Source organism: Rana temporaria, chromosome 7, assembly GCF_905171775.1.
Source record: "Rana temporaria chromosome 7, aRanTem1.1, whole genome shotgun sequence".
Taxonomy (NCBI): Eukaryota; Metazoa; Chordata; class Amphibia; order Anura; family Ranidae; genus Rana; species Rana temporaria.
Genome location: NC_053495.1, coordinates 173351164 through 173376813, shown reverse-complemented (window position 1 = coordinate 173376813; position 25650 = coordinate 173351164). Strand labels below are relative to the sequence as shown.

Sequence of the window (25650 nt, the reverse complement as noted above, 5' to 3'; positions counted from 1 at the left end):
ACGAATATTGGCGTGAAAAGGTCCTTAAGTGGTTAAAGAAGCCTATCTGGCTTCTAAATAATAACCAGTTTTTTTGACATTCTCCATCAGCTCATCCCCCACAGTTAATACCTTTTGTATCAATTAACCCTCCCTCTTCCATAGTAAGCTCTAACAAGCAGGGTTCCGATTCCTCTTGTACCAAATTGTATTGTAACTATAATGTCTGCCTTCATTTTGTAAAGCACTGTGCAAACTGTAGGCGCTATATAACTATAATAAATAATAATTGAAAAAAATTGAAGGTGCCATGGAAAATTGTCAACTGAACCATGACTGTATCCAATCAGATGTAGTCACCGTTCAGGTATTCAGACAGCTGCTGGCGTTGTAACTGTCTGAATATAGCAGCCAGCAGTGCAGATTCATCAATCCATGCTTTTTGGCGTGGATGGGAAATTTGGGGGATTTCTGTTGTTCAGCCCTGTGGTATTATGCCTTTCATTACAGAGTACATACACTTTAGGGTGTCCATATACCATATTTATCGGCGTATAACGCGCACTTTTTTCCCCTTAAAATCAGGGGAAAATCGTGGGTGCGCATTATACGCCGATCCGCGATGTCTCTGAGCGCCGCCGCCGACATATACCGAGCGCAGTACACTCGGGTACACTTGGCTAGGCTCGGTCACGCCCTGTGCCGCCTCCTAGCCTTTGTGCGAGAGGAGCCGAGCGTGGCCGAGCCTAGCTGAGTGTACCAGAGTGTACTGCGCTTGGTATATGTCGGCGGCGGCGCTCAGAGACAGCGCGGGAGAAGCGGGGAGGACACCACCAAGGTGGCCCACTTTGACAGGTCTCTCCCATGGTGGCCGGACAACTCCCGCCCCCCCCAGCCACCCAAGCCCCCACTCCCCCTTCACTAGCTAGTAGAACGGCTGGCACTGGTACTCTTATAGGCAGTACCAGTGGGGAAGCTAGACATTATTTTACCTGGGGCAAAGAATCAGTTCGGTGCCCCCCTTATGGGACAAGATTAGGCAGAAGTGAGAAACTCCCAGGCCATAGCTGTTGAGTCAGCTGTCGGTCCCCTCCCCCCATGCTCCTCTGGTCCTCCCCCTGTTTCTCTGTTCCTCCCCAGGTGAGCGTTGCGGGAAAGGAAAAACGGAGGAGTGGAGGGGGCGGCGGTCCGCTGTCACTGAAGCCGGCCCACTGAGCCATCGACCCACCGGGAAACTCCCTGTAGTCCCAATGGCCAGTCCATGCCTGGTAGTTGGGGCATTGCCAGATAAGGGAAGTGCTGCACCAATATACCTCGGCACAGGCTGAAGGTGGGGCTGTTACATAGGCCATTCTATTCTGAACAGGTCTACAACATCAACATAATTCACTGACTTAAACTTATTTAAATACCTTTGACCAGGAGCTTTCCTTACTCAGAAGGTCAGCGTAGAAGTATGCCATCTTCCATTGCTGCTTGTAGGTAAAGCACCACATCAGCTGCCAGTAACACATATGATGGAACTGCTTCCAGGTCTGCTGGGCTTCACAGCACTCCTCAAACCTCTCGATGGCCTACAGAGAATAACAGAGCTTTTTTTCTCAGAAAATAGGTGCAGGAACTCAACCACGACCCCGTTCAGATTTCACAAACAGTAGAAGGGTCTTAAAGGGGCATTAAATACCAGGATTGCATTACATACAGAGTGCAGAGTTCAGGGGGTTACACACAGAGTGCAGAGCTGTCACTTGTAAACACAGAAACCAGACTTCTGTGTTTACAAGTGATTGTGGTGAGCAGGCACCAAAGGGTCTGAGCCAAAGGGGGTGGAACTGAGTTCCCCCAAGTTCCCCCTGAAAAAAAGCCCTAATCTTTTCAGTCTGGAAGACTGCATGTTCCTTTGCAGGCTGTATTTCCATGCAGACTGCCCTAGGCAATGCTCACGTGTAATGCTAAACCTCTATCTCTAAGGCTCCTTTCACACTGGGGCGGGAGGTGCAATGGCGGTATAGTCCGCCAAAATAGCGGCGCTATACCATCGGTATTCGGCCGCTAGCGGTGCGGTTTTAACCCCCGCTAGCGGCTGAAAAAGGGTTAATACCGCCGGCAATGTGCCTCTGCAGAGGCGCATTGCCGGCGGTATATCGGCGGTTTACCATTGCTTTCAATGGGAAGGAGCGGTGGAAGAGCGGTAAACACACCGCTCCAAAGATGCGGCTAGCAGGACTTTTGGAGATGTCCTGCTAATGCACCGCTCCAGTGTGAAAGCCCTCTGGCTTTCACATTGGAGAAACAGCAGCCGCTGTTTAGGGTCGGTTTGCAGGCGCTATTTTTAGCACGATAGCGCCTGCAAACCGCCCCAGTGTAAAAGGGGCCTAAATTAATGAAAAAGAACCAGGCTGGAGGGGAAATGGTTAGATGATGCTGGACATTCTCCGGCCAGGAAATTAGGTGGACTCTCTCTGATTTGCTGCAGCTTCTGATGTACACTGTGAGAAGTTCACTGTGTGCAATGAAATCAGAGGAGGCAACTTCAGTCTCACCTGTACAACTGTGCAAGACTGAAGGTAATGCCGCGTACACACAATCATTTTTCAGCATGTCCAAAAAACGATGTTTTCCCAACTTCATCATTAAAAAAACGTTACCTACACACCGTTGTTTTTAAAAAAATGCTCTAGCAAAGCGCGGTGACGTGAAACACGTACGACGGCACTATAAAGGGGAAGTTCCATTGGCCTTTGGGCTGCTTTAGCCGATTCTGTGTTGGTAAAAGACTATTCGCGCTTTTTTGTCTGTTACAGCGTGATGAATGTGCTTACTCCATTATGAATGGTAGTTTTACCAGAACGAGCGCTCTCGTCTCACAACTTGCTTCTGAGCATGCGCAGGTTTTTTACATCGTTTTAGCCCACACACGATCATTTTTTACAACCCGAAAAACGACATTGTTTAAAACGACGTTAAAAAATTCAGCATGTTCGAATTTTTTTTGTCGTTTTTCAGGACAAATGATGTGTAGCCCACACAAGAACGTTTTTTTAATGCCGAAAAATGATCGTGTGTACGCGGCATTAGTCTGGAGTTCGGCATTAAACCATTTTGCTAAAACATGAAGACTACTAACTAAAATTTGGAAAATACTGGGCAGAAATCAAATGACATTTTACATCTGAGGGCAATGAAAGATTCCGGATGCCACGGGGTACTGCGCATTATACATTGCTGTGACCCTGTTAAATATATTTGTTTTATCCATTTTCTTACAGCATTAATGTTCCCTTTAATTTCTTCTATTCTTCCAGCAAAGAAAAGGAAAATAGAACCCTGGAAAGACATACAAAAAAAAAAAAAAGTTTTAGCTCTGAACACACACAGTTCTGGTAAATTCATTGTAAGATATAATATAACCGTTAACATGTTAAAGTGGAGTTCCACCCATAAATATAACATTACATCAGTAGTTTTAAACAAATGTCATTAGTCCTTGAAGAAAAAAAAATATTTTTTTAGATGCCTTCAAAGTGTTGTTGCTAGGCAGAATAGTTAATCTTCCCTCTTCCTGCACCTAGGTGCTTAAGCTTCCTAACCTACACCGCACAGACTCCTGGGAATGTAGTGGGTGTAACTTTCCAGGAGTCTGTGCACTCCCCAGTCTCGAAGAATCATGTGACTTGGACAGTACAGGTGCTGAAACCTGATCTGAAACCTATTACACTGCTTGTGCAGCACTGAGCATGTGCGGGATCTGCAAGGCTGAAATCCAGGAAGTCATACAGTCTGGCTTCATGATGCCCACACTTAAGATGGCCCCAGTCAATTTCTATTTTATAAAGTGTCTAAATGCTGTAACAACCTAACAAAACGGACCTTAGTTTACAGACTAACTTTACTAGAATACATTAAGCTTGTGTATTACAGGGGTATTTATATTTAAAAAGTGAAATTGTGGCCGGAACTCCGCTTTAAATTTGTATGAATATTGTAAAACTGGTAAATAAGAAAATGTTGAATAAAAAAGTAATGTTAAAAAAAAAAAAAAAAGATATAACTCTACTATTTGCTAACAAGTAGAGATAGTAGCAATTCACCACACAGATATTGATATTGAAATGAAACTACAGTAATTTTGAGTTCATATATTTTACATTTTGTCTTATGTTCATAATGAATATGTTTTAAACTGTTTTACATTTTGCAATTTACTGTAAATAAAAGCTTTCAAGCTTTATTTGTTAAAATACAGGGTGCATCCATGACACCGATATATAAAAAAAAAAGCTGTGTGTCTAATTTTAGCTTCAGCTATTCAGGTCTGTAAACATTTTTTTTTTTTTTTAAATGGAGTTTAGATTTGTCAGGTAAATGCATAAAAAGTAGAAAAGGTGATTTTTAAAATAACAAATTCTGACAAAAAGGTAATCTTATTGTTTTTTCTTAGTCCTGAAAATAATACATACTGTACGAATGTATACAAAATAACAAAAAAAAATCCTAAAAAGTCTATAAGAAAGGATTGAAATTAATCTTTTTAAGCAACTGAGCTAATGTTTTGATAGCAAATGAATCCTAAACTCTAACCTTTTCATATATGCATTAATGAGCATGACTGACCTATTAATATTTAATAGCAGCTCAGCTGGGCACTCTGCATTTCAAAGAAGATGAAATAAAAATGAAATAAACAGTACTTCCTATACTGATAGTGTCAATGTAAAATAAAGGAATTATACAAGTGAAGTAACTGTAGCAGCCACATATCAGGTTTCTGTAGCCAGGTGATAACCATTTGGTCAGAAAAAAAAGGTTGCTTCCCTTTACATCAGTATCTCCCTTCACATCACATCCCCCCTTTACATCACAATCTCCCATTCACATTACAGACCCCCCTCTACATCAGTGTCCTCAGTCCCCCCTTCACATCACAATCTCCCATTCACATTACAGACCCCCCTCTACATCAGTGTCCTCAGTCCCCCCTTCACATCACATCCCCCCCTTTACATCACAGTCCCCATTCACATTACAGACCCCTCTACATCAGTGTCCTCAGTCCCCCCTTCACATCACAATCTCCCATTCACATTACAGACCCCCCTCTACATCAGTGTCCTCAGTCCCCCCTTCACATCACATCCCCCCCTTTACATCACAGTCCCCATTCACGTTACAGACCCCTCTACATCAGTGTCCTCAGTCCCCCCTTCACATCACATCCCCCCCTTTACATCACAGTCCCCATTCACGTTACAGACCCCTCTACATCAGTGTCCTCAGTCCCCCCTTCACATCACATCCCCCCCTTTACATCACAGTCCCCATTCACGTTACAGACCCCTCTACATCAGTGTCCTCAGTCCCCCCTTCACATCACAATCTCCCATTCACATCAGTATCCCCAGTCCCCTGTTTACATTACAGCCCACTTTACATAATCATGGATCCCTGCACAGCACAGACCCCATCCCCACCCCATCAGTGTCCTTAGTTCTCCCTCTTCACACCACAATATTCCATTTACATTAGTGTCTCCGCCCCCCTTCATATAACAGCACCCATGTCTTATCACAATCAGCCCATCCCCATTATCAGTGTCCTTAGTACTCCCTTTGCATCTATATCACAGACCTCTTCACATGAGTGCCCTTCACCCCCCTTTAAATCACAGACCCCTTACACATCACAGTACCCCCCATTTTACATTAAACTCCCCTTTTACATCAGTGTCCTCAGCCCCCCTGTTTACATTACAGTCCCCCCTTTACCTCAGTATCCTCAGCCCCACCCCTGTTTACACCATGGTCCCCTTTTACATCAGTGTTCTCATTGCCCCTTCACATCACAGTCCTCCCCCTTTTAGATCACAGTCCCCCCCCCCTTTTAAATCACAGTCCCCTTCACATCACAGTCCTTCCCCCCTTTTAGATCACAGTCCCCTTCACAACACAGTCCCCCCCCCTTTTAAATCACAGTCCCCTTCACATCATAGTCCTTCCCCCCTTTTAAATCACAGTCCCCTTCACATCACAGTCCTTCCCCCCTTTTAAATCACAGTCCCCTTCACATCACAGTCATCCCATTCCTCCTCACCATCACAGGCCCTTCTTCATATCAATGTCATCAGCAGGTCTGGACAGACAGGAGCTGCTCAAATGTTTATGTTAACAGGTGACTGATTTCTAGGACTGCCCTCTGAGAGTCTAGCTTCCCATTTGGTCCTCCTGCCTTGTGTTTTACAGTGGACAGATTCCATAGCCACCATTATATGGTGTCCATCCACTGTCTTCACTGTCAGGGAGGCAGACTTGCAGGGGAACTAGTCTCAGAGTTCCCCATCAGACGTCACCCACCCCATGACAAAACATCATGGTGGCTATCAGTGGCGGTGCGTCCATAGGGACGCAGGAGCGCCGCCCCCTCTGGCTCGCTCACAGCCAGTAAAATATACAGATTCATACACTGTATGAATCTGTATATTTTCGCCGCTGCCATCCACTATTCAGCTGGCCGGAAGTTGAGCGCCGGTCAGCTGAATAGCGGCAGCTGACTGGCTGTGTGGAAGTGCCTATCAGGGCCAGCGGCCCTGATATGCTGTCCGAGTACAGCCCTGAGGCTGTAGTCGGCTTCCTGAAGCTCATCCTTGGGGCGTACCGGCCGTACATCCGAGGATAAGACTGACAGGCGTCTCAGCCAATCAGGTAACCTGATTGGCTGAAGCGTCATCGAGGGCGGGACGAGGGACATCGAGGGACGTAGAAGCCATAAAGGTAAGTGCCGGGGGGGGGGTACTGGACACAGTGGCTACAAGTGGGGGCACAGTGGCTACAATTGGGGGCACAGTGGCAACAAATGGGGGCTGTGTTTGATGGCATAGTGGTGACAATTGATGGCACAGTAGCTGCGTTTGATGGTATGGCACAGTGGCTGTGTTTTGATGGCATGGCACAGTGGCTGCGTTTTGATGGCATGGCACAGTGGTTACGTTTTGATGGCATGGCACAGTGGCTGCGTTTTGATGGCATGGCACAGTGGCTGCGTTTTGATGGCACGGTGGCTGTGTTTTGATGGCATGGCACAGTGGTTGCGTTTTGATGGCACGGTGGCTGTGTTTTGATGGCATGGCACAGTGGTTGCGTTTTGATGGCATGGCACAGTGGCTGCGTTTTGATGGCATGGCACAGTGGCTGTGTTTTGATGGCACGGTGGCTGCGTTTTGATGGCATGGCACAGTGGCTGCGTTTTGATGGCACGGTGGCTGCGTTTGGATGGCATGGCACAGTGGTTGCGTTTTGATGGCACAGTGACTGCATTTGATGGCATGGCACAGTGATGACAATTGATACGTACAGTGAGGAAGAAAAAGATTATTGCGCATACCCAAAAAAAGAAATAAAGTGCATACATCAGCTGCGTCTCAAGGATGTCATACAACATCAAGCATATATGGAAGAAAAAGGAGTCGCGCTACAAATATTGTGATATAAACAAACACCAGTGAGTGTCAGTTGAACAATAAATGAATGGTTAAAATTACTATTTACTAGAGAAAATAATGATAATGATACATCATGATTTAACCATAGTGAAATATAGTGGGTAAACAGTGAGGCTGCAATTGTTTTTTTTTTTTTTTTCGTTTGCGCCCCCCCAAAAATTTTGAGCACCAGCCGCCACTGGTGGCTATGCCTGTCTGACGGGCACAGTGGGTGGCAGAGATTTTATCAGGCTCAGCAGGAGTGAGCTGCACTGAAAACAGAATGTTTGGTATGGATGCTGTGGCCTCAGTGTCCGCTGCTTCCTGTGACAAATTCATAGATAGATAGATAGATAGATAGATAGATAGATAGATAGATAGATAGAACCCATGCCAGATGAACTGAATCTCTAAATCTAGGTTATTATTCGGGAAACTTAAGCTGAACTTCCCTTACCTTGGGATAGCGTTTGAGATACGGGTGTAGCAGATTCTCTGCTTCCTCCACGTTTCCTTTACCAGTACCTGGATGCAGATAACAGAAATACATTGTAGTATAAATAGAAGAATTGAAAACATAGGTAGGAACCAAAACATATTAAAAAAAATATGGGGGTTTGGTCACATTATATGGTCATATAGTGCTAAGCCCACTTACTACGTCAAAGTACCCCAAAATTTGTGGATCCTACCCTAGTAATAGAATCAAAGATCCTGCGTCTCAACCATGTGACACAAACTCCTCTATGTGGGAGAACTGAAGGGATTCCTCCTATGCACTGGTGGCCACTAATAAGTGGTAATGTGGAGGGGGAGGGGTGCTCCAGCCCAAGGAACCTGGTCCATACAATATACATACAAAATCATACTTGGGGGGCACACCCTAACATGCGTTTACATTCAAGATGGTGCTGCTATAAGACCAACAAACAGTACAAAACAGATTACAGTGCACACATGCAAAAATTACATTATCCTGTAAGGCTATTTAAAAACCTGAACATATTAAAAAAAATATGGGGGTTTGGTCACACTATATCACTATATGGTCATATAGTGCCAAGCCCACTTACTGCAACAAAGTACCCAAGTACTTTGATGCAGAAAAAGTCCTGTCTAAATTCCAAGTTAACCCCAGACATAGATTACACAGGGTTGAGGACCCTCTACTACCCCCATGTGACAGTGCTGGGCCAATCAAAAGGCATCAGCACTGTCACATTGTAGTTATTTTTCCCCATAACCAGAAGTACTAAGAATTCCTCTTCACTCCTAAAAATGAATGGAGTGGCGAGGGTAAAGTTGCTATCGGGCTGCATAAAAAAAAAAAATCACAGCTTTACTTTTATGTTCTTTTACTAGCTGTAGGTATATCACTGAATCACTTTACATAGCTTTGGTCTAAACTGGCATGAGAACAAACATGCTTACTTCTGCGGGATGTCTGGGTAAGTGTAGGGTAGACATTAGAGTGTAAACTGTTATACTCTATAAAATAAGGTGACCAGATTTTTCAAATTAAATCCAGGGAATTTTTTTTACTAGTAATGGCGGCATTTCGCGACTCTCTGCCCTTCGCCCCGCCGCTCCCAGCCTGTCAAGTCTCACTCTCCGAGCCCCCGGCTACTACTAGGTGGGGAGTGGAGGAAGATCACTCTGCCAGGGAAGGCAAGGAGATAAGCAGGCAGGTGGCTGGCCGGGACTTGAGCCAAGGCAGAAGAACATGCGAGCGGAGCTGAATGGGCATGTGCCCAAAACTGAAGAAATATTCCCTCTGCTCCGACCAGCACATGATCATCAGAAAGGGGCACAGATAATGGAAAAAATACACCCCTTAAGCTAGTAGGAGTGGCGGAGGTGTGTAATTCAGATTTTTTTTTTTAATCCTGCACTGACTGTCTTTGAAATTGCCCCAGCCCCTGTTCAAATCCAATCCGGGGACAGACTTTGTCCGGGGACAGTGTCCTCAATCCGGGGACGGTCACCCTACTATAAAATGTCTTGTAATATGCTGGCATTAAACAAACAGATTAAGTTCATTTGTGAAGCGCACTCACCTAATACAAAGCTCAGGAAGGTGTGATAGCAAAGAAGCAGAAGAGTGCAGAGCAAGGCCCGGAAACTGTGATCCGCTGCCCCCTCCTGAAGCTGCATCAGCCCATAATCCTGTGGGAATTTAAATATTAGGCATGAATGACAGTGTCTTAAAGGGTCACTAAAGGAAAAAATTTTTTTTTGCTGAAATGACTGTTTATTGGGTATAGAGACATAAAAGTTAACTGATTCCTTTTAAAAATGATTAAAAATTGAATTTAATCTATCATATAATGTGCCTCTAGTTTCACTTTCGGTTTTAAAGGTACATACATGAAGTTCCGGGTGAGAGGTAAGTCAGGAAGACTCACAGAACAAAAACAAACAAATCCAGGGCAGTGTTTTGTTTTTAAAATGAATCTGATTGGTTCTGATTGGAGTTTTAGACACACAGTAATGACAGCTTAGACCACCGTGAAAATCTCCCAGTACCATGGTTATAAGGAAACAGGCAACCAGGAAGTGTGGAGATCACAGCAGAATTACAGCTACTTCAAAGCAAAAACGAACAATGAGGACATGAAACCAGTACTGCAGTAAGGTAAAGGAAGCTATTTAGCTAAAAAAAAAAAAATCCTTTAGTGACCCTTTAACTATGGCCTGGGAGCATCAAGCTTGGGAGGAAAACTTTGCAAAGCATACAGGAAACTAAATATATAAAATCCAGTTAAAAGTCTACAGATAAATAAATATGGCATCTGGATAAAGGGGCTGGGAACATGCGTACACAAGAGTATTTATATGGATTAGTAAAAAAAAAAACATTTGAATATGCATAATTAACCAAATATATATTTTTTCTTTTATGGAATGATCTGTGCTGTTTTTAGGACTTGTCTCCACTGGCAGCATATCGGGCAGATTTCATGCGTTTCTCCCCCAATATGTAGGTATTCTGCGTTTCAGACATTTATACCTGAATGCACAGGGCCCTAAACTTGAGCACCACTTGGTACAGTGTTCAGTCCAATCCTGCATATTTCAGCCTGCCATTGACTTTGACAGGCTGCAAGCAGTGAAGTTGGATGCTTCACCTGTGCCTACAATTTTGACACATTTTTGGGACCATTGTCATTTTCACAGCAAAAAGTGCTATAAAAATGCATTGTTTACTGTGAAAATGACAATTGCAGTTTAGGAGTTTACCACTAGGCAGCACTGTAGGGGTTAAGTGTGACCTCATATGTTTTTCTAACTGTAGGGGGTTGGGGCTGGACGTGTGACATCATTGATCGTGTTTCCCTATATCAGGGAACACACGATCAATGAAGCTGCCACTGTGAAGAACGGGGAAGCTGTGTTTACACACAGCTCTCCCCGTTCTTCAGCTCCGGGGACCGATCGCAGGACTCCGGCGGCGATCTGGTCCGCGGGTCCCGCGGTCACGGAGCTTCGGCCTGGATCATGGGCGCGCGCCGCGGGCGCGCATCCGTGACCCACGACTGGGAACTTAAAGTGGACGTACAGGTACATGCTTATGCCCAGCCGTGCTATTCTGCCGACGTATATCTGCAGGAGGCGGTCCTTAAGTGGTTAAACACAAAATAAATTGTTTGGTTTTGGCTGGAGTCCCTCTTTATCTAAACCCAAGATCCAAAAAATTGTATATATTGCAGCTTATCAGGTGTTATGCCGCGTACACACGACCATTTTTCATGTGATGTAAAAAAAAAAACGTTTTTCTCAACGTGATTCCTCTCAAGCCTGCCTTGCATACAGACATTCGTGATAAAAAATGCTTGCGCAAAGCGTGGTGACGTACAACGCGTACGACGGCACTATAAAGGGGAAGTTCCATTCGAATGGCGACACCCTTTGAGCTGATTATGCAAATTTCCCTTCTCATAACTTACTTCCGAGCATGCGCGTTTTTTTAACCGTCGTTAAAGCCTACACACAACCGTTTTTCACGACGAGAGAAACGACAACGTGAAAAAATGACAGGAAAAAATAGAGCAGGTTCTACATTTTAAATGCCCATTTTTCTCGTCAAGAAAAATGCTCTGGAGGCTACACACCAATTTAAAAGATGGCATTTTTCTCGTCATGAAAAACGGTCTTGTGTACGCGGCATTAGATGTGAAGGCTGCATTTATTATTATTTTACAGGGTATCTGTGGCAACATTTCAGTAGTCCTATTGGGGTTTCAGATAAGTTCTGCTCATTTTTATCCATTTTATTACTAATAAGCTGATTAAAGAAACTTTGTTGCATTAGGTCAAGGCGCTCTTGTTGGTTTTGATTCTAGTATTGGCGTTTGTTTTTAAGCCATTATGCAGAGCTGTGAAATTTGTGTGTTGTATTTCCTAATTGGATCCTTTTATTTTTCCGCCTTTCTGGTTGTTTGCTTTATACCAGGGACGTGCAGTCAGGGGAGGCAGGTGAGGCAGGGTCATGAACATAAGAACAAAAAATAAATAAAAATCAGGCTTTGAGAGTCGTAGCTCGGCTACCTGGGGTCACAGAGACACCAAAGTTGGGGGGTATGTTGCCTAAAACATACCACACCACTGGTAAAAACTAGATCCTATGACCCATGGTTCCAGAGATATGAGGCTGCACAAGGAGCAGCCTATCAGAAGCTAAATACAGAGCGCTCACTTTAACCCCCTATTAGCGGTAAACCCGAGCGTGACTCGGGGTGAATTTTTTATGCTAAGAACGGTATCCCCGAGTCACGCTTGGGGTAGATGTGCAGAGCGTGCAGCGGCGCGGCTTACCTTTCGCTGGATCCACAGGCAAGTTACTCACCTTGTCCCTGGATCCTGCGATGCCACCCCACTGTGTGAGCGAGCGGGTCCTCGCTCGATTCACAGTCTCCCCGTGTGCCGCCGATCTCCGTTCCCTGCGACGTTACGACGCACGGGGGCGGAGAACAGCGCCAAATTCAAAAAAGTAAACAAATACTATACATACAGTATACTGTAATCTTATAGATACTGTATGTAAAAAATACACCCCCCTTGTCCCTAGTGGTCTGCCCAGTGTCCTACATGTACTTTTATATAATAAAAACTGTTCTTTCTGCCTGAAAACTGTAGATTGTCCAAAAGTGTCCCTTTATGTCAAAAATGGTTTTAGATCAGCTAGAAAACAGCGATAATAAATTATTATCACTTGCAGAATTGTGCGATAGCGATTTGTGGGGAAATACGTCATAAAAAAATAAAAGTAATGACAGCGACAATTCTGCAACTGAAAAAATTTCAGTGATTTTGAGTTGATTACATTATTGAATAATTTTTATTATAATTATATTATTATTTGTTATAATTATTTATAATTATTTATTATATTATAATTTATAATTTTGTTTTAAAAAAAAAATCATACCTGGGATGCCTTCTAGACTCTTGTTTGGTCAGATTTAAATGAGTTATTCCTAAGAATTACAGGCCTACAGTATAGAACGCCAAATTTCCTTGCAAAATAATTGTACCGCTTTTGGTACGTAATTCCAGACAGAATCATACCGCCAGGGAGGTTAAAGTGGAGGTCCACACAAAAAGTAAACCTCTGCTTTTCGGAACCCTCCACCCCCTCCGGTGTCACATTTGGCACCCTTCAGGGGGGGGGGTGCAGATACCTGTATAATACAGGTATTTGCACCCACTTCCGGGCATAGCCTCCCGCGGAAGTCAAGTCCCCCCCCCCCGCTGTCTTCTGGGAAACACACAGGTCCCAGAAAACAGTGGGGACCAGTGAGGACACGCACGGCGGCTCGCGCATGCGCAGTAGAGAACCGGAAAGTGAAGCAGCAACGCTTCACTTTCTGATTCCCTCACCGAGGATGGCGGCGGGGGCAGACGAGAGCCGAGCGATTGCTCGGCTTCGGCTGCCGACATCATGGGCACCCTGGACAGGTAAGTGTCCATTTATTAAAAGTCAGCAGCTGCAGTATTTGTAGCTGCTGGCTTTTAATATGTTTTTTTTAGGTGGACCTCTGCTTTAAATACAAGCTGACACGCTGTTTGCAGCAGACTGAGCGGATGAGCTCATAGTGCCTCTCATTTCTTGTCAGAGGCACTGAGCTCAATGAACAGCTTGGAGTCTTGAACCAATGGTAGAGTACCATTGGTCCCAGCTGTCCAATAAAAATGCTGCAGTAGAGGCACACCTCTCACTGCAGTGTCATAGAAGGGGGCATGTGTCTTCCAGCCCAGCCCTCTCAACTACAAGGAAAAAACACGTGTTTATGGGTATAAGATTTACCACCATCCTTTTTCTCACACAGCTAAGAGGGAAAAACTGATTCTGTTAAAAAGGTACTGTTATATTCTAGCTAAATCTTATATTTATATGCTACATATTATAACATAATAATTTATTATTTATCCATTTACTGTGAAATTACTGGTTGGAAGTTATAACTTCAAACTTTAGGAATTTGTCCGTTAAGCCACCTGCTTGAGTACAGATTTTGAAAATATAGTAAATGACCTTAAAAACAATATATAATAATTATTTGTATATTACTTACTTATGGTAATTAACCCCACGCCACCCAGACCAATTCTGACACTTCTCTCCTACATGTAAAAATCATAATTTTTCTAGAAAATTACGCTATATATATATTGTTGTGGGAATAAAATGGTGGTCGATTCAACTTTTTATGTCACACGGTATTGTGCAGCAATTTTTTTTAACGCAATTTTAAAAAAAAACTGTTTCACGAATAAAAAAAAAGTGATGTCAGCCCGATTTTTTTGTTTAATGTGAAAGATGATGTTACGCTGAGTAAATAGATACCCAGCATGTCACACTTTAAAATTGCGCACACTTGTGGAATAGCGCCAAACTTCAGTACTTATAAATCTCCATAGGTGATGCTTTAAACATTTTTACAGGTTACATGTTTAGAGTTACAGAGGAGGTCTAGTGCTAGAATTATTGCTCTCGCTCTAACGATCGGGGTATATGTAACCTGTGTGTATCTGATACTAGTCAGTGACTCACCAGCCGCTGAGCTCACCGCATGTCCTTGCTTTATACTAATACAATGAGGGGGAAGGAGATAATGCTAGAAATATCTTACCTTGTTACCAGAAAAGCCTACAAACTCCAAGAGTCGCAATATCCTGGTGGGCAGCATTGATAGAGTCTATGAGGAGATCAAAGAGACACCAATATATTAGAGTATATATGGACAGAGAACTAAAATAGCTTTCACAAATACGATACGTTTTATTAATGTCAAAATGATTCTTCATTTTGGATGGTTTGCTTTGTGCAATGGTGCACAGTAATGTTGGAACAGGAAGGGGCCATCCCCAAAACTGTTCCCAAAAAGTTGGAAGCATGGAATTGTCAAAAATGTCCTGGTATGCATCCTATGCATTAAGGTGAAAAAACATCCAATGCTTACCCACCCCCCAGCTCCCTCGTTTACTTATCTGAGCCCTCGAAAGTCCCACGTCGAGAACTTGCACGATTTCGGCCAGGTCTTCTCAGCTCGTCATTGGATAGATTGATAGCAGCACAGCCATTGGCTCCCGCAGCTGTCAATCCCGCAGGCGCCGGGGGTCGGGGGCCTAGTCCGGCATTTGTGGATATGGACGCAAATGCTGGACTCAGGATCGCGCTCGAAAGGTAACCTCCTTGAGAAAGCGCTTCCCAGGGGGGTTAGCTGATGCGGGGAGGAGCCGAGACAGCCATTGAGGGACCCCAGAAGACAATGATCGGGGCCACTCTGTGCAAAACGAGCTGCACAGCGGAGATAAGTATGACATGTTTTTTTTTTTTTAAACAAACCTTTAGTAACACTTTAAGTGTTCCCTTCACTGAAACTAAGGGGCAACGTTCAACCCCTGAAAAACAACCCCAGACCATAATCTCCCCTCCACCAAATGATTTGGACCAGTGCAGAGTCCTGACCTCAACCCAATAGAACATCTTTGGGATGAATTAGAGCAGAGATTGTGAGCCAGGCCTACTCATCTAACATCAGTGCCTGACCTTTACAAATGCGCTTCTGGAAGAATGGTCAAACATTCCGATAGACACACTCCTAAACCTTGTGGACAGCCTTACCAGAAGAGTTGAAGCTGTTAAAGCTGCAAAGGGCGGGGCCAACTCAATTTTGAACCCTATAGACTAAGACTGGGATACCATTAAAGTTCATGTGTGTGTAAAGGCAGGCAGGCATCCCAATACTTTTAACCATATAGTATATATACTCACATACATATACAGTGTGTGTGTGTGTATATATATATATATATATATATACACTGTTACCTAGATTCAGGTACGGCGGCGCATCTTTCCGGCGGCGTAGCGTATCATATTTACGCTACGCCGCCGTAAGTCAGAGAAGCAAGTGCTGTATTCACAAAGCACTTGCCTCCTAACTTACGGCGGCGTAGCATAAATGGGGCCGGCGTAAGCGCGCCTAATTCAAATGAGGATGAGGGGGGCGTGTTTTATGTAAATGATTGGTGACCCGACGTGATTGACGTTTTTTACGAACGGCGCACGCGCTGTCCGTGAACATATCCCAGTGTGCATTGCTCCAAAGTACGCCGCAAGGACGTATTGGTTTCGACGTGAACGTAAATTACGTCCAGCCCCATTCACGGACGACTTACGCAAACGACGTAAAATTTTCAAATTTCGACGCGGGAACGACGGCCATACTTAACATTGACTAGGCCAACTAGGGGCAGCTTTATCTTTACGCCGGCGTACCTCTTACGGAAACGGCGTATCTTTACTGCGACGGGCGCACGTACGTTCGTGAATCGGCATATCTAGTCATTTACATATTCTACGCCGAACTCAACGGAAGCACCACCTAGCGGCCAGCGGAAAAATTGCACCCTAAGATACGACGGCGTAGGAGACTTACGCCGCTCGTATCTTAGCCTAATTTAAGCGTATCTGGTTTCCAGAATACGCTTAAATTTACAAGGGCGCAGATTCAGAGTTACGACGGTGTATCTACTGATACGCCAGCGTAACTCTCTCTGAATCTGGCTATGTATTTATTTATCTCAGCAGGCAGTGGTGGGAAAATTGATTTGCAAAGGAGCCCTTAATAACAAAACCCTCTAGCAGTTTCGTGTAACATGTCCTTAGTCACTGACTGTCCCTACAGCAGGACTTCAGTGACTTACGTGATCCTGCAGCTCCAGCATCCCTGTGTCAGTGAGCTGCTGCTGCAGGGAAGAGGAGCGAGCACCAAAAAGGGCTAGGCCATGGGAGCCTATGGGTTATGTCTTGGCTCAGAGGGTTCACAGCCATTGTCGAGCGCTCCCTTACACAGGGCAGTCAAAGTTCTTGATAAATCACATCATTTTGGCCTAGGCCAGAAACCAAGAAGCAACAGAAGAAATGTTAAAGGTTTAAAGCAAGTAAATATACATTCTAACGCTAGTAACGTAAGGATTGATTGGATTGATTATGGGATTTTAATTATGCTTTAAGGTTCAGAGATCAGCTCTATAATGTTGGGAGCGACTGTTATAGCTTTAGGCCATCTCGAATTCTCCAACAGGAAATTATCTTAAGTTGACTATGGAGTTACGAAATTAGTTAGAGAGCCAAGATCAAAGGCTGAAAAGTACAATAACAACTGAATCCCTGATGGGTAATTAATCTCATGTTTCGTCACAGCACAATTTTGTTCATAGCACATACATAACAACATATATATTATAAGCTGGGCTTCCTTATTAGTCCATCAGGTGATCATATGCAAGAATCCCAAATGAAATGGGGGGCACCTGTCTTGATGTCAACTGACAAAAGGGATTTTTGCTCTCACTTTTGAGAGATCTCTTCTTTCTCACTTCCTGCTGTTTCTTCCAGATAGGAAGCAAAGAGAAATCTCCCCATAAAGCCACTAACAGAAAAAAATGATAATGATTTTAACCATTTATTAGGCTATCCAACACTGCAAAAAAGTTTGGGCTATAGATAAATATTACATTGAACCTAGATATACAATATTGTTCATGCTAAGAGGATGCCTTCTATGGTGTCTGGTCCATTAGGAAGAGGGCTGTGTACTTTCTAGACACTGAGCATCTCATAGGCATGCAAGGAACCCACTGGGACAGGTTCTGTCAGGCAGTTATAAATTCTAAAATGTGCAGAGATATCCCATAGCAGCATAGGGTGGTTCACACTATGAGAGTAATGCTTGAGTAGGCAACGTTTTGGAAAAATAAGTTATGCTCATATGCGGAAAAAACTGAGCATCCACCAAACAAAAACAACAAAATAGAATGTATATTTATTATGATATCCTGTTTTTAAATGACACCTTTTACCATTACTGGCCTCCCCCTTTGGGTGTCATGACAAACATTATGAAGAACATAAGAAGAACCCTATTTATGCCTATCTGGCTGCCCAGGCATACCTCTACAAGGTAGTAATCCATTGCTGGCATTATCCAAGTCTCGGCTGATCTCCGGATCCTCGGTCTCCGATGGACTGCAAGTCACAGCAGTCTTAGTCCACAGTAGTCACAGCATGTCCTGCATGATGTGACCCACCAGAAGCCCTTAAACCGAGCCTTCCCCCAAGTACATCCATGTGAGAGCTAACAAACTGTGTGTCACCATTTGTGTTTGTACCAAGACCAAACATTCCATGGTATGTACACTTTTGATTAGGGCCATTTGGGTGATTTATATTAGCATTATCATTTAACAGGGAGCCAAAGCACTATGTGATAACAAATAGCTTCATTTAATCACTATCCTTAAATACAATTTAATTTTCAATATTAATACCAAAATTTCACAATTTCAGCCAGGGTATGCAAATTTTTGAACACAACTGTATCTACAGGCAGCAAAATGATGAACAAATAATGGATAATACATCTTTTTTCTTTCTGTTGCAATTTCTTGGAGGAGTTGGTAGATTAGAGGAATACCACCCAGTATGCTCCTTCCTGGCACTTGAGTAGTCTACCAGAAACAAATATGGACACGTGGGAGCTAGATAAGTCACCAGTGAAGGGGACAAATATCAGTTGCCCCAGTCCCCCTGGCACTTGTTTCTATACAAAAGTCTGCTTGAGGCCTTCCCACCTGGGACATTGGGAGTCTGGAAACCCTGCACATAGCCTTTTACAGCACTCATTTAGGAAAGCCTTTCCAATAGGCCATACTATCCTGCGAATGTCACTTATCCCATCCCTTTAAAACACCAGAAACCACAAACACTGGCGAGGGTGAGGAGGGACACTGAAACATATTCATGTTCCTCCACCCAAGCCTAACCTTGGACTCGTTTTTAATGGTGGATATTTAAGGGATGAAATCAAGATTGGATGTTTTTCTATTGTGCTGGACATTGGTTAAAACGTTTACCAATTTAAACATTACAAAAGTTTCTTTATGGTAAAGGACCAACCCAGTAGGTGCTTGGAAATTATACCATTGGTGAGTATCTGTGCTTGAGTTCCTGTTTTTGCACACCTTCTGTGCCTGTTATGATCAAGTTCCAGACTTGTTATAGTATTGTGCTAGAACACAAAATGTTGGGAGAGAACACCTTAAACTCACAGATAGACAGCAACAGTGTAAGGAATTAAGGCAGGGTTTCCACTATTGGAGTATGGAAGCCATAAAGGAAGCTAGAAACTTCTTATATGCCCACCAAGATTTACCTATGGGCTGACCATTAAGGCATATCAAGCTGCAAGGAGTTAAGAAATTATTCATGCCGCTCCCTAATTCATAGCTTTTTAGGTTCCTTCAGTTGAGACATGCCTTTCAGATGCAATTTGGCAATCAGCCCATAACCTTAACCTTGTCCAGAACTGAAGCTATTCTACGGGTGGATAGTCTGGGTAAACCACTCTCTTCAATATATAAGTCTCTTCAACCCTCTGTTCACATTGGCCTCGACAAACTATTGTCGCGCTAGTGGAAGGAAGTCCCTGAGTTGGATTCCGAAGACTGGGAGGATGTTTGGGACTACCCTATGCAAAGCTTGGTTTCAGCCAGAGACAGATTAATACACTATAACAGTGGTCTCCAAACTGTGGCCCTTTGCTTGATTTTATCCGGCCATTGGGGTGCTTTTTTATTCATTGGCACCAATGAAGGGCAGAATTCCTCCCAATGACACCAATGAAGGGGCAGAATTCCTCCCAATGACGGGGCAGAATTCCTCCCATTGATGGGGCAGAAGTCCTCCCAGTGACGGGGCAGAAGTCCTCCCAGTGACGGGGCAGAAGTCCTCCCAGTGACGGTGCAGAATTTCTCCCAGTGATGGGGCAGAATTCTTTCCAATGACACCAATGATGGGGCAGAGTTCCTCCCAATGATGGGGCAGAATTCTTCCCAATGACACCAATGATGGGGCAAAATTCCTCCCAGTGATGGGGCAGAATTTCTCCCAGTGAAGGGGCAGAATTCCTCCCAGTGACACCAATGATGGGGTCAAATGACACTAATGATGGGGGATTTTGTACTCCTGATGGCCACAGTCCGGCCCCCTTAAAATCTGGAGGACAGTAATCCGGCCCTTTGTTTAGAAAGTTTGGAGACCCCTGCACTATAAGATTCTTCATAGAATAAGCCTAGGTTACCAATTACCTTGCCTTTTGTTGTTTTGTCTTTTAATGTGTGTGTTTTCACCAATAGGCTTAGTTTTGTATTCCAATTTATATTCTTACAATAAAAATAATTTAAAATAAATAAGAAATTATTCATGCACTATAGACTATTAGGTTAATTATTATATGGCCTGTTAATGCCTGACCCTAAGGCATGAGCCCAATGCATTGTTTTAAAGTTATAAAAAGTTATAAAAAGTCACTCATCTCCACCTTCCAACCATTGGCATAAAGCTAAAAAGCTCACTCGCAGACCACCAACAATACACTGTAGTGTCTTACTAAGGAATAATGGCAGAACACATTCTGACCTACTTGAGACCCCAAGCAACATCATGCCGGGAAAATGTAGGTACAGTAAGTAATATTCTTGTATTGAATGCATGTACAAGTAAACTATTAGCCAGATTCAGAAAACTTACGACAGGCGTATCAGTAGATACGCCGTCGTAACTCCGAATCCGCGCCGTCGTAACATTAAGCGTATGCTCAAACTGAGATATGCTTAAATGTTGCTAAGATACGACCGGCGTAAGTATCCTCCGCCGTCGTATCTTAACTGCATATTTACGGGGAAAAGGGGGGTTAAGCTGCGCTTATAGAACCCAGACTGGGTAAACCCAGTCCACACAAAATATGGGTATTGCTCCGGCCCTAGGGGGGTCTGAGCAATGTTAAAGAACAGTCCACACTCAGTGATTAAAAGTTTTTTTTTTTCCCGTCCTTTAAGAATCCGGATAATAACCAACAAACAATGGTCCTTCCACTGGACAGAATCTTTCTGTGACAGATTGCAGTTATCACCCCGTGGATCCACAGCACGCTCTAGGTGAAAGCCCACCACCACTTATGTCAAGCAGCTTACCAGAGGGTTATTGGTATACAGCGGTCGGCTATAACCCAGCCGCGGCCTTTTGAGGGGGATCCTCCTTCCGGGAATCGTACCACCCCTAGCTCCCGTACGTATGACCAAACACCACCATACGAATCATAAGTAAGAGAAGGCAGACATAGTATAGCACCGCAAGATGTATTTATTTATAAAAAAGCAATCCGAAAATTACTCACATGGTTTAAAAGTAAATCAGACGTTTAAAAGTTTTGTTTGTTGCCGGCCGGCGAACAAGTGAAGCGGAGCCCTTCCTCCTAACGCGATGACGTCACCGCACGTCCTGCATATTTACGCTGGCCGCTAGGGGCGTGTACGCTGATTTACACCTAGAATATGTAAATCAGCGAGATACGCCTATTCACGAACGTACGCCCGGCCGTCGCAGTAAAGATACGCTGTTTACGTAAGCCGTTTTCAGGCCTAAAGATATTCCACCAAAAATATGGCGCAGCCAATGTTAAGTATGGACGTCGGACCCGCGTCGAATTTTAAAATTTTTACGTTGTTTGCGTAAGTCGTCCGTGAATGGGGCTAGGCGTAATTTACGTTCACGTCGAAACCAATAAGTCTTTGCGCCGTAATTTGGAGCATGCGCACTGGGATATGTCCACGGACGGCGCATGCGCCGTTCGTAAAAAACGTCAATCACGTCGGGTCACGATTCATTTGCATAAAACACGCCCACCTCTTCACAATTTGAATTAGGCGCGCTTAGGCCGGCACATTTACGATACGCCGCCGTAACTTAGGACGCAAGTGCTTTGTGAATACAGCACTTGCCTCTCTAACTTACGGCGGCATAGCGTATATGCGATACGCTACGCCTGCCTAACGTTAGGCTCAACTACCTGAATCCAGCTATATAAAAACATTTTGGATACCAACATACAAAAGAAGTTATAAGGACACTGCTAAGCCATTAGGGTTATTATTGTTATTTTAGACCCGGAAGCAATGGATGTAACATCTGCCACAATCAGTGAGTCATACATTACTCATAAATGATGTGTATATAACTTCATACCAGATTGAATGCTCCAACACCCAGCTTCACTCCACCTTCAAAGTGACAATGGTTGTCCCCTTTCAGATAATTAGCACATTTCTGTAGATTATCCAGCTCCCTTTAAAAAAAAAAAATAGAAAAGTCAACCTTTAAAACCTTAGTTACTTTAACACGTTTTATTATATTTATTTTATTGAATATGTTCAAGTCAAGCAAGCTTACAACCATAATCATTCACAATTTCTCTTTGTCTTGCTGTCCTTTGAGAATTCTACAGGGAACACTATTGGGCCCAACAAGTTGAAATTTCCTAACAAAGTAATCTTAAGTTATTAGGCTCATTTAAACTAATGCCGCATACACGCGATCTGAATTTCCGACAAGAAAATTTCTATGTGAGCTTTTGGTCCGAAATTCCAAACGTGTGTATGCTCCATCGGACATTTTCTGTCGGAATTTCCCACAGCAAAAATTTGAGAGCTAGTTCTCAAATTTTCCGACGGGAAAAGTTCTTGTCGGAAATTACGATTGTCTGTATGCAATTCCGACGCACAAAAAAACATGCATGCTCTGAATCAATTTGACGCATGCTCGGAATCACTGAACTTAATTTTGCTTGGCTCGTTGTAGTGTTGTACGTCACCGAGTTCTTGACGGTCGGAATTTCAGACAACATTTGTGTGACCGTGTGTATGCAACACAAGTTTGAGCCAAAATTCTGTCGGAAAAAGAACCACGGTTTTCTTGTCGAAATTTCCGATCATGTGTACGCGACATTAGATTAAAATCAGAGAAGACTTCTTCTGCATCCATTTAGAGGTGCATGGTCCCCAGGATAACTCTCAAAAGACAGGTAGGGATAAGTAAGGAGCATGTACATTTAAAGAGGTGCTAGGAATATCTTCTATATAATGTTTGTCTCTATTCCCTTACCATCGGTGCATTTACTTTTATGCATGCTTCTACACAAGTCATTAAAGACATGATGAAGAGAAGGAACAAAACTGTTTGTTTTTTTTACCAAAAAGCTGAACATATGACTTAAATTAAACCCTAACAGTGTAATCAGGGCCGGTGCAAGGATCTTTGACACCCTAGGCGAATCCTAATTTTGCCCCCCCCCCCCCCTCCCCGCTGTGCCCCTGACATCACTTTACTCTGCCCTTGCAACACATGTGACCCATCTGACACCCCCCTTACCTGACACATACACTGACCCCCCTCACCTGACACACTGACCCCCCCTCACCTGACACACTGACCCCCCCTCACCTGACACACTGACCCCCCTTACCTGACACATACACTGTGACTGGCCCACCTGACTCTCACACACACCACACAGACAGAACCCCCACTCGGCACTCCACAGACAGTGTAATGTAGTTCAGAAGGGATCCGTCCTCCTCCTACCTCGGCTGGTTTTTTTAGCTTCATCGTCATCGACCATCATCCAGTCTCTGCTCAGGGGCCAGGCTAGCGCCATCCTCCCGCTCCACAGTGTCCCCGCCGAGACCAGGCCAGCGCCATCCTCCCACTCCACGGAGGTCAGCTGCTCCTCTCAATGCTCCGGGCTCCCATCTCCATTGAGCCCCGCCCCTCCGCTGCACACACAGACACACAGCGCTGCACCAGAGGGACAGGCTAGAGCAAAGGAGTCCTGGAGCAGCGCTGTGTGACCGGTCTAGAAGATGTAACAGTGCAGCAGGGCGCTCAGCGGGACACATGAGGGATTAGTGGTGGCGGCGCACAACGAGCGATTAGGAGAGGAGAGCCGAGCTCACACAGAACAGGGGCTGTGGTTGCGCCCAGGGCTGGCCTTAGTTGTTCAGGCGCCCTGTGCGAGCAAAGCCGGGGGCGCCCCCCCCCCCCCATCTTCACCGATAGATAGATAATTTTGAAAAAAAAAGAAAGAAAGAAAGGGAGGAGAAAGAAAGAAAGGGAGGAGAAAGAAAGAAAGGGAGGAGAAAGAAAGAAAGGAAGGGAGGAGAAAGAAAGAAAGGGAGGAGAAAGAAAGAAAGAAAGAAAGAAAGAAAGAAAGAAAGAAAGAAAGAAAGAAAGGAGAAAGAAAGAAAGAGAGAAAGAGAGAAAGGGAGAAGAAAGAAAGAAAGAAAGAAAGAAAGAAAGGGAGGAGAAAGAAAGAAAGGGAGGAGAAAGAAAGAAAGAAAGAAAGAAAGAAAGAAAGAAAGAAAGAAAGAAGAAAGAAAGAAAGAGAGAAAGGGAGAAGAAAGAAAGAAAGAAAGAAAGAAAGAAAGAAAGAAAGGGAGGAGAAAGAAAGAAAGAAAGAAAGAAAGAAAGAAAGAAAGAAAGAAAGAAAGAAAGAAAGAAAGAAAGAAAGAAAGGGAGGAGAAAGAAAGAAAAGAAAGAAAGGGAGGAGAAAGAAAGAAAAGAAAGAAAGGGAGGAGAAAGAAAGAAAGAAAGGGAGGAGAAAGAAAGAAAGAAAGAAAATAAGAAAGAAAGGGAGGAGAAAGAAAGAAAAGAAAGAAAGAAAGGGAGGAGAAAGAAAGAAAGAAAATAAGAAAGAAAGGGAGGAGAAAGAAAGAAAAGAAAGAAAGGGAGGAGAAAGAAAGAGAAAGAAAGAAAGGGAGGAGAAAGAAAGAAAGAAAGTGAGGAGAAAGAAAGAAAGAAAGAAAGAAAGAAAGAAAGAAAGAAAGAAAGAAAGAGAAAGAAAGAAAGATAGATAGAAAGAAAGGGAGGAGAAAGAAAGAAAGGGAGGAGAAAGAAAGAAAGAAAGAAAGAAAGAAAGAAAGAAAGAAAGAAAGAAAGGGAGGAGAAAGAAAGAAAGAAAGGAGAAAGAAAGAAAGAGAGGAGAAAGAAAGAAAGAAAGAAAGAAAGAAAGAAAGAAAGAAAGAAAGAAAGAAAGAAAGAAAGAAAGAAAGAAAGGGAGGAGAAAGAAAGAAAGAAAGAGAAAAGAAAGAAAGAGAAAAGAAAGAAAGAAAGAAAGAAAGAAAGAGAAAAGAAAGAAAGAAAAAAGGAAAGGGAGGAGAAAGAAAGAAAGAAAGAAAGAAAGAAAGAAAGGGAGGAGAAAGAAAGAAAGAAAGAAAGAAAGAAAGAAAGAAAGAAAGAAAGAAAGAAAGAAAGAAAGAAAGAAAGAAAAAGGAGAAAGAGAAAGAAAGAAAGATAGATAGATAGAAAGAAAGAAAGAAAGAAAGAAAGAAAGAAAGAAAGAAAGAAAGAAAGAAAGAGAAAAGAAAGAAAGAAAGAGGAAATAAAGAAAGAGAAAAGAAAGAAAGAAAGAAAGAAAGAAAGAAAGAAAGAAAGGGAGGAGAAAGAAAGAAAGAAAATAAGAAAGAAGGGAGGAGAAAGAAAGAGAAAAGAAAGAAAGAAAATAAGAAAGAAAGGGAGGAGAAAGAAAGAAAAGAAAGAAAGAAAGGGAGGAGAAAGAAAGAAAAGAAAGAAAGAAAGAAAGAAAGAAAGAAAGGGAGGAGAAAAAGGGAGGAGAAAGAAAGAAAGAAAGAAAGAAAGGGAGGGAGGAGAAAGAAAGAAAGAAAGAGAAAGAAAGAAAGGGAGGAGAAAGAAAGAAAGAAAGATAGATAGATAGATAGATAGATAGATAGATAGATAATCTGACAGATAGATAGATAGATAGATATATAGATAGATAGATAGATATATAGATAGA

The 25650-nt window shown here is 43.3% G+C and overlaps 1 protein-coding gene across 2 annotated transcripts in view; it reads right to left on the bottom strand.

Annotated features, from left to right (window-relative positions):
* Nucleotides 1-25650, bottom strand: part of TTC39A (tetratricopeptide repeat domain 39A) — a 104588-nt gene that overhangs the window by 21157 nt on the left and 57781 nt on the right. For both annotated transcript variants that reach the window (XM_040360502.1, XM_040360503.1), the window contains 6 exons: nt 22047-22146; nt 14587-14652; nt 9511-9619; nt 7911-7978; nt 3247-3306; nt 1392-1553 (listed from right to left, as the gene is read on the bottom strand). In XM_040360502.1, the coding sequence (XP_040216436.1) occupies nt 1392-1553; nt 3247-3306; nt 7911-7978; nt 9511-9619; nt 14587-14652; nt 22047-22146 (565 nt within the window). The remainder of the gene's footprint in view (nt 1-1391; nt 1554-3246; nt 3307-7910; nt 7979-9510; nt 9620-14586; nt 14653-22046; nt 22147-25650) is intronic.